The sequence below is a fragment of the Macrobrachium nipponense genome, chromosome 5, assembly GCF_015104395.2.
Source record: "Macrobrachium nipponense isolate FS-2020 chromosome 5, ASM1510439v2, whole genome shotgun sequence".
Taxonomy (NCBI): Eukaryota; Metazoa; Arthropoda; class Malacostraca; order Decapoda; family Palaemonidae; genus Macrobrachium; species Macrobrachium nipponense.
Window position 1 is genome coordinate 9209463 of NC_061107.1, and position 10000 is coordinate 9219462.

Here is a 10000-nt window from a genome sequence, read left to right on the forward strand (position 1 = left end):
GCCTACAAAGACGCACCCGATATTCCCTCCTGCCCAGCCCACCGATACCCTAGGGCGCCGCGGGAAAACCCCGAAGAAGTCCTGTCTTCGGAATCCAGACGCTGCCGTAATATATGCGAAGGTTCTCAGAGCTTAACAATGTCATAAACGTTCGGCCGGAATCATAAGCTCGCGCGATCTGCGAGCGAGAGTGTGAAGTCTACAGGAGGAACGTAAGAAAAGGAACAAAATGGCTTTTCTGTATCGCTAGCCTATTACAATTCTCCTTTTGTTTTAACAGTTGAATTGCATTTTTATCTATTTATTTGTTAAACTGTTAATATTATTTTCCTTTTTAATTAGTGATCTATTGTTTCTGTGTTTCTCATCGTCTTCTGTTACTTCTTTTTTTATGAACAACGTATATTCTTTGGAACCTTCAATTTCAAGGCAATGGGTCCTTGTGGCTTCTTCCTATTTATCAGGTTCATGATTCTGATTAATAATAATATAATAAATAATAATAATAATATATGTTTGTTTTTCTATCACAGTCATCCTATTCGACTGGGTGGTTTTTATAGCGTGGGGTTCCACGTTACTACATCCTGCCTCCTTGGGAGTCCATCACTTTTCTTACTAGTGTGTGCTGTTTCTAGGAGCACACTCTTCTGCATGAGTCCTGGAGCTACTTGGGCATCTAGTTTTTCCAAGTTCCTTTCCAGGAACGTTGCATATGAAGGCGCCATATCTATCATCAACGTCAAGATATGAATGATATAACCTGAATCTACTGGTAACTTTTCACAAGATACGTGACTAATTGCAATAACCACAAAGCTCTCTCTCGGACTAATCGAATTTCCTCCACTCTTGGAAAATCCCTTGGAAACCCTTGCCACTGCAAAGCCTTAGATCAAAATGCGAAAATATGATAGTCATTCTGATGTCCGTAGCGGGATTCGAACTCGCATCCGCGCTATCAGAAAAAGGTTAACGCTGCTGACCTGACCACGAGAAGATCACTTTGGAAACGGATGTCGAGTGTTGCCGCCCTACTGCAGCCTGACTTTTGGGTGAAAGGAACAACAGAAGGAGAAATGCAAACAAGATGGTTGCCGCGTCCAATGCATTTCAAAATGCAGAGTTACGTCATTCAAGTCAAAGCGATGTGAATAATCTGACGGCTGTCACCTGGCGTCACAGAACCTATGGTCATCAAAGCCCTTAACCATGACGTTATTTCAGCGTACGTAGAAATTTGTCAAAACAGGCAATGCTTTCTCGAAAGGCTAATAAGAGGAGAGCTATGAATACAAATTCCATCGCGCCATGAAAACTATTTCTCTGATTTGAGAGAAATGGCGATTCCTAGAAACCATTGCGTTTGCAGAGACAGAAATAAAGGAAATAAATAAAAAAAGAACGAAAGGTATTCTGTCTGGGAACATGACCTGCGTTGTCGCCGGCAGCGGCAATCATTCAAAGGAGAGAGACCAGAGAGAGAAAATTCCTTTTGAACTCTCACAGTCAGTAGTCCAGGCTGCTCTCTCTCTCTCTCTCTCTCTCTCTCTCTCTCTCTCTCTCTCTCTCTCTCTCTCTCCTTAGGGTCTTTTTCTTCAACCCACTGCAATATTTCTGAACTCTCTCTCTCTCTCTATAGGGTCTTTTTTCTTTAACTCACTGCAATATTCCTGAACTCTCTCTCTCTCTCTCTCTCTCTCTCTCTCTCTCTCTCTCTCTCTCTCTCTCTCTCCATCCTGCTGCCATTCAGCGCAACAAACAATTCTCAATTCCAGACCGTTTCACAATACGTTGTTTCACGTCGACGTTCGTCCAAATTTGTGGGTATACGAAGACTGATACACGGTCGAGAGCACGTTCAGAAAACAAAAAACTGAGAAAACGAAAACGTTCCGTTCAAACAGACCTATCGAACGCAGCCTCGCAACGTCTCCAGATTAATTGGCTGGTGTTTTGATTTATGTTAATGGTGATCTTAAAATCGTTAAACCAGATATAGACAATGATGATGGGCATACATACATAAAATGCAGACATACTTGTGTAAGTATTTGTGTGTGCGTGTGTATGTTATATATATATATATATATATATATATATATATATATATATATATATATATATAATGTCAGATGTAATCGACACACAATCACGCGTGGACCAGCAATAAATCTGTGACTCATCGGATCGAACCCAGGTCTTCCAACTGTATATATTAATGCATAACTGCCAAACAGTTCAATTCTCGAATTCTCCCAACATCCCATACTCCCCAAAACCAAACCTTAAAAGAAATAAAATAAATAAATAAAAATATAGTAAAAAAGGGGGAAAAAGTATACAAAAAAACAGAGAAGAATAAAAAGGCCGAGGTGTAAATCTTGGGGGATAAAGTGAGTGGTAGCATCATATGAATATAAATGGGGTAAAATCAGGCGAACGTCCGGTTTTACGCCCCGCCGAAGTATACAGCGACGGACAAATATATGGACGACTTGCGTACATACAAGGAGGCCATTCCATTTCGACTTTCATACTGCATACGCAGGTTTTTTTTTTTTTTTTTTTTTCTTTCCCTCCAAGAGGAGGAGAGGTTAGGGGGAGGGGATTTTTTTATCCCCAGAGGAGAAGTTAGGGGGGAGGGAGGGAAGAGGGGATGGGGGGTGGGTTTGGAGGCTTGCAGCATCTGTATTCAGGCAGCAAGGAGCATTTGCAAGGATGGGCGCTTCTCTGTCAACTTTGAAGATTTCGGGTTTTGTGACGTTTTTGGTCTGTCATGTATTTGATTCAGGTTCGAAAGGCGGCAAGGTTATAATGTCCCTCCTGAAAAAAAAAAATAAAAACGTACATCCATCTCTCTCTCTCTCTCTCTCTCTCTCTCTCGTCCTTTCTTTGGCGAAGCATCGAATGTGCATTTCATCTAATTCTTCAAGTAACTGCATCGACGATGATGTTATCATTGCCTTCTTGCTTTTAGCAAAATTATCACGTCTGTCTTTCACTGTCTTCTTTCCTACCTCCTCCACTTTCTCCACTTACTCTACTCCTTCTTCTTATTCTCCATTTCCGGACATGTGCATTTTATCTAATTTTTTAAGTAACTGCATCGACGATGATGTTATCTTAGACTTCTTGTTTTTAGCAAAATTATCACGTCTGCCTCTCTCACTGTCTTCTTTTCTTTCTCCTTCACATTCTTCACTTCTTCTTCTTCTTCTTCTTCTTCTTCTCCATTTCCGGACATGTGGATTTTATCTAATTCTTCATGTAACTGCATCGACAATGATGTTATCTTTGACAATTCTTGTATTTGGCAAAATTCTCAGTCTATCTCTCTCATCGTCTTATTTCCTTCCTCCTCCACATTCTCCACGTCCCTCTTCTTCTTCTTCTTCTTCTTCTTCTTCTTCTTCTTCTCCATTTCCGGACATGTGGATTTTATCTAATTCTTCATGTAACTGCATCGACAATGATGTTATCTTTGACTTCTTGTATTTGGCAAAATTATCAAGTCTGTCTCTCTCATCGTCTTATTTACTTCCTCCTCCACATTCTCCACGTCCTCTTCTTCTTCTTCCTGCTCTTCTTCTTCTTCTTCTTCTTCTTCTTCTTCTTCTTCTCCATTTCCGGACGTGCGCATTTTATCTAATTCTTTAAGTAACTGCATCGACGACGAATGTTTATCATTGCCTTCTTGCTTTTAGCAAAATTATACGTCTGTCTCTCTCATCGTCTTATTTCCTTCCCCCTCCACATTCTCCACGTCCTCTTCTTCTTCTTCTTCTTCTTCTTCTTCTTCTTCCTCCTCCATTTCTGGACATGCACGCTGATGTAAGCAGCCCATCAGCATTACACGAGACGATAGTAATACGGCCCATCCAATACATCTCTGTGAATAGGCACTTAGAGGTTGATATACAAGGACGTCTGCCCGTTAATAAAGATCACTCAAGACAAATTCCGCCTCCGCAGTTTTCTTGAGTTTTGTATAAAAAATAAAAATAAAAAAAACATGAATAAAGACCTAAGTTTTATGGAAGCAATATCGAAAAAGCCGTCTAGCAGGGTTCCCAAAAACAGAGTGAGTGTATTGAAGACTACACTTGAGTTGTGTAAATTGTTAGAGTATGCGATGAAGTTTATCCTTTCTCGTTATCATTTTGCCTGCCTATTGGCATATCTCCAGAGAGAGAGAGAGAGAGAGAAGAGAGAGAGAGAGAGAGAGAGAGAGAGAGAGAGAGAGAGAGAGAGAGTATGAACTTTATCAACTTTTCTTTTTCATTTTGCCTGGCTACTAACATATCTGCAGAGACCTTACCTTACAGACCTTACATCTTGTTCGGGTTGCCCCAGGTCCCTCAGTGTGAGGCACCTCTAATGTCCACCAGAGAGTTGCTAGTGCATCTTCCGGGTATAATTTTGCATCTTCCAATCTTGGATGTCTGGGATGCAGCTTAGATATTTGTCGAGCTTATTCTTAAACACATCTACGCTCACTCCTGATATATTCCTCAGATGAGCTGGCAACGACATTGAATAGACGCTGCATTATCGATGCTGGTGCGTAGTGGTATTAATGTCCTGTTGTGCTTTCCTTATTTTTCCTAGTATAGTTTTAGGCACTATTAATCTACCTCTGCTTGCTCTTTCTGATACTTTTAGCTCCATGATGTTTTCGGCAATTTCTTCTATCTGTTTCTATGCCTGAATTATCATGTAGCGTTCTCTTCTCCTTTATAGACTATATAATTTTAAGGGTTGTAGTCTTTCACAGTAGTCAAGATCCTTAACTTCTTCTCTTCTAGCTGTAAAGGACCTTTGTACACTCTCTATTTGTGCAATATCCTTTTGATAGTGTGGGTACCATATCATATTGCAATATTCAAGTGGACTACGAACATATGTTTTATAAAGCATAATCATGTGTTCAGCTTTTCTTGTTTTGAAGTGCCGTAACAACATTCCCATTTTTTGCTTTCCATTTTGCCAATAGAATTGCTATTTGATCATTGCATAACATGTTCCTATTCATCATCACACCAAGGTCTTTAAATGCTTCCGTATTTGTGATTGTTTCATTATTAGGTCCCCTATATGCATATAGCTTTCCTTCTCTGTTTCCATAATTTATTGATTCAAATTTATCAGAGTTAAATACCATCCTATTTAACTCTGCCCAATCCTATACTTTGTCAAGATCTCTTGTAGCATGTTCCTATCTTCATCACAATTAATTTCTCTACTTATTCTTGTGTCATCAGCGAAACTACTCACTACCGAGTCCTTAACATTACTGTCTATGTCTGCAATCATAATAACAAACATTAATGCAGCTAACACCGTACTTGTAGTACACCGGATATTATCTTTGCTTCATCCGATTTCTCATCGTTTGCAAAAACTATCTGTTTTCTGTTGTGTAAAAATTCTTTTAATCATCTTCCTACTATATCCACTATATTATGTTTTCTAATTTTCTTCGCTAATATATTATGGTCTACCTTGTCAAAAGCTTTTGCAAAGTCTAGATAAACCACATCTGTTTCATTTCCACTTTACATATTTTTGTATATGTTCTCACGGTGGACTAATAGTTGGGTTTGTGTACTTTTTCAGGGTACGAAACCATGTTGTCCTATATTAAAAACCATATATTTTTTTAATAAATGTTTCATAATATTTTTCTTCATTACCCTTTCATACACTTTCATAATATGTGAATGTTAGACTCACAGGCCTATAATTACTTGCCTCTAGTCTTGATCCACTTTTGAAAAGTAGGGGTAATATATGCTAATTTTGTGCTCATCATAAATCTTGCCTGTATCTACACTTTGTCTTAATAATATTGCAAGTGGCTTTGCGATAGATGAACTACTTTCTTTAACAAAATAGCAGGCACTCCATCAGGCCCTGCAGCAGCTCCATTTTTAATTTCATTAATAGCCTGCACAATATCAGCTTCATTAATATCTATGTCTGCTAAATATTCACTATTTTTCATCCCTTACTTCTATATCATTATCTTCATTATCATCTAGGGGTGAATTCTCTCTTATATCGTTTCTGCCAATATGTTGCATATTTCCTTTTTTCATTCGTTTTAATCTCCCTTTAATTTCTTACAGAGAGAGAGAGAGAGAGAGAGAGAGAGAGAGAGAGAGAGAGAGAGAAACTTTGGCAATGTCTGACATCAAAATGAAACGAGTAACGAAACAAATGGCAAATTTTTAAAAGTCTATTTTGAACATTTTATCCCAATGGCAAATTGAAGTCAAAGAAAAACATACACACACACACACACACACAAAACTGCAGCTTCTAATCTACTTCACTGCAGTTGTAATTATTATTTGACTTACAACGAAGTTCAACTCCGAACATTATAACCTTCTTTGGAGTGAGTTCCAACACCTGAGTTCGAAAGTCTAGTCCGGTATATCAACATCACCAGCGACCATCAGTTCGCTAATGACAAAACAATGGTCTAAGGTAAACTACGGCGGATATGGAACAGCAATATAAATGTTAAATGTCCAAGAGTTTGTCATAACGGTGATTCCTGTAACTCATGACAGAAACTAACTTTTCTGTTTTATAGTTATTCGAAAATTCAACAGAACTGCTAAACTCCACTGTATGTTTGAGTCTCTGTGTAAACAGAACACTGCAAATGTTAACTTTTCCACTCTGAGTATTTCGTCACTTTTTCTGCAAAATCTGCAATGTGTGCGAGCGCTTATACTTAATTAAGTAAATGTATAGATCTCTTTATATACAGTACTGTACATAATTCACTTTTCCTAATCTGTACATACCCAAAGTACTTCCAATGTACTAAAATTTGTCTGAGTTTGTATTTCTCAATTGTGTTGTACTTGACAATGTTATAAGTTCAGTGGTGTGAAAAAAGTTGTAAATGTGTTAAAGGTTTCAATCTGAAAATGCGTCTTAGATAAACGATTTATCAAATACGAGTAAAATTCAGTAAAAAAAATTCAAGGTAATCTATATGCTTATAAGTTCAGCAATGAAAAAAATAAGTTATATACGTTTTAAAGGTTATAACTTAAAATATACAAAAGATACATCGTAATATATATGCTAATAAATCAATATATTTCCAATATATTTCAAAATAAATGAAAAAGTAAATAAAATTCAAGAAAATATTCTGACGGCAGTTCAATACCTCAAAATACAATAGTGACCCAAACGCCATCCAATGAAAATGGAACAACAGAAAACGGTCGCGTTCACTCCGAACGTAAGCAACAGAAAACGTTCATTTTCTCTGGGATAACAAAAGAAAACGTTGGTTCAACAAATGACCATCAGAGAAAACGGTTCTAAACATATGATATAGTATACATAAGAGTTCAATACGTACGCGTATTTTACTTATTATTTTATTATTCAATTCGCCTCTTTATATTCAGTAAGAACTGTCAACTGAACAATACAAGCGGCCTGGTTCCTACCAGTCGCCGACTGCAATATTTACTGCCTTTTATTTACGAATTTTTTTACGTTTACGTCTTCTGTTTACGTTTATGATATGCACCGTCTATTTTTCGTTTTAGCGCCCATTTTGCACGTAAAGTGGTAGTTGCCGAACCAGATGGGCGCGGTAGCACTCTTCAGTTTTATCGGAAATGTTACCGAAAGAAACCTAGTTATTGAAATGTCTAAATTCGAGGAATATGATTTAGAATGTATACAAATGCCATAAAGTTATCTTGTCAATAGTGACGTCTACAACTTTAGGTATATGTATAAGAAAGTAATGTAACAACTTTGAATTACACACACAGTGTGTGCGTGTATTTCAAATGTTTTATATATTTTTCTTATACCTAAAGTTGGGAGAAGTAAGTCACTATTGACAAGATAACTTTATTCGAAAGTCAAAAAATATTTTTATGGAATTTATATACATTCTAAATCATATTCCTTGAATTTAGACATTTCAATAACTGTAGCTTTCTTTCGGTTACATTTCCGATAAAACTGAAGACTGCTACCGCGCCCATCTGGTTTCGGCAACTACCACTTTACGTGCAAAATGGGCGCTAAAACGAAAAATAGACGTGATTCAGTTTTGCAATATATATATTGCAAAACTGAATCACGAAAGTTTGGAACGCGATAAATGCATAAATAAAGGTATAAGCCACGAGGGAAAGTGAAACACGGGAGTTGCTGCAAGATCTTTCGACTCAACGTCCTTTACTTAGCAGACTGACTGACATATATTCATGAGAAACTGGAAGGACAAGATAGGGTGGTATAAATGTGTGTGTGTGTGTGTGTGTGTGTGTGTGTGTGTGTGTGTGTGTGTGTGTGTGTGTGAAAAAGTATTGTTCTTTGATAAATCATAATGTGCAGACAACATTAAGGAATGAATGTCAATTTCCGAGATAGAAACAAGCAGCACAAACAAAGCTGACATTAGCCAGGTGGAGATACAAACAAGTCTGTTACTCTCATTACCGTGTCATCGTAACAATGTAGAGCAGGAATGAAGACCCTCTGGTAAATATGGAGAAAACGCCAACTAATAGTTGATTATAGAACTGACCAATGAATACAGAGCTCAGTAAACATGGCAAAAAGGAATCCTTGCAGTGATGGCCTAAATAAGAGTGGCCACTATATGAACGTATCACTTAAGAGTGAAATATCATACAGCAGATATCGTATACGAGAACACGATCACAACACGATCAAAATAATAGGTATAAATCATACGGTATCGATCACAACAAAAGGTTATAGATAATTAGGTATACGTACAACAATCGACTTCGAAAAATCACCTGTCTTTTGGACAGGAATGCACGTAAGTTACGAATCGAATTCTCCACCCACTATTTTCAAACACAGCTGGAAAAAAAAAAACTCGAAAATTACGGTGTTTGAAAGGCCTGATTGGTGAAACTCTAGCAGTGATTCTCAAAAACTTGGTGCCAGGGTGTTAAAGACAGTGCCTATAGGGATGATGCGAATTTATCGTGAAATTTGTCTTGGCTAGATCATCTCAATGAACATATATATAAAAAATAAATAAAAAGTATGCAGATACGGTGGGATGGGGGAATGGGGGAAGAAGGGGTGGCAAGGTAATGATTACATTAGTTAAGTTTGTTTGTTTGTTTGTATGGTGTTTTTACGTTGCATGGAACCAGTGGTTATTCAGCAACGGGACCAACGGCTTTACGTGACTTCCGAACCACGTCGAGAGTGAACTTCTATCACCAGAAATACACATCTCTCACTCCTCAATAGAATGGCCGAGAATCGAACCCGCGACCACCGAGGTGAGAAGCAAACACCAAACCAACCACGCCACTGAGGCGCTTTTACATTAGTTAGTGTGCCAAAAATAAATACATAAATAACTAAAATAAAAAATAAAAACACACAAAAAAGACTGAGAACCCTGCCGTCTAGGAGATCAAACACGATTGGCATTTGGATGGTAATCTACGAGCCTCTGAGTATAATGGTCAGAATTTAGAATTATGAAAAATGAAAAGACATAGCGGACCGAGCTGATCTAACCGGAAAACGGTTCCTGGTGTTGATTCTATGAATACGTCATCCAATAGAACTATGGTTCTCGTTGTTGTCAAGATGGAGTTGTAAAAGCTTCTTATCTTTAAATAAGTCCTAAACGATGTCAATCGAAACAGATATCAGGTTGTAATTCGTGGAATCTGTAGTTATCAGGATAAAATATACTGAAATGGAAAAAGGATCAAATATAGTGATTTTAATGAAAGATGCCCAAGACATTTTGAAAACTTATAGAATATTATAGAATATAGGAGTTTGGCCAAAGGCCAAGCGCTGGGACCTATGAGGTCATTCAACGCTGAAAAAGGAAACTGACAGTAAAAGGTTTGAAAGGTGTAACTGGAGGAAAACCTCAAAGCAGTTTTACTATGAATCAATCGTTAAGAGAGAGCGGAAAGTCAGATGGAAGAAAGAGAAT

General features: G+C 37.7%; 2 protein-coding genes across 14 annotated transcripts in view; both read right to left on the reverse strand.

Moving 5' to 3' along the window:
- The window catches only part of LOC135215194 (uncharacterized protein CG43867-like), a 575055-nt gene that overhangs the window by 201499 nt on the left and 363556 nt on the right, over nt 1-10000 (reverse strand). The gene's annotated exons all lie outside the window — the stretch shown is intronic.
- LOC135215376 (histone H3.v1-like) lies at nt 50-3643 on the reverse strand. The gene is made up of 3 exons (XM_064249956.1): nt 3542-3643; nt 3173-3274; nt 50-199 (listed from the first exon to the last, which is right to left on the reverse strand). The coding sequence occupies exons 1-3, from the start codon at nt 3641-3643 to the stop codon at nt 50-52; spliced, it is 354 nt and encodes a 117-aa protein (XP_064106026.1).

Coding starts and splice junctions, on each gene's coding strand:
- LOC135215376 (XM_064249956.1), bottom strand. CDS start 3,643: ATGCGCACGTCCGGAAATGGAGAAGAAGAAGAAGAAGAAGAAGAAGAA. Junction 3,275..3,541: donor TGGAGAATGTGGAGGAGGAA/GTAAATAAGACG, acceptor TTGTCGATGCAG/TTACATGAAGAATTAGATAA. Junction 200..3,172: donor AGGAGAAAGAAAAGAAGACA/GTGAGAGAGGCA, acceptor TTCCTCCTGTAG/ACTTCACACTCTCGCTCGCA.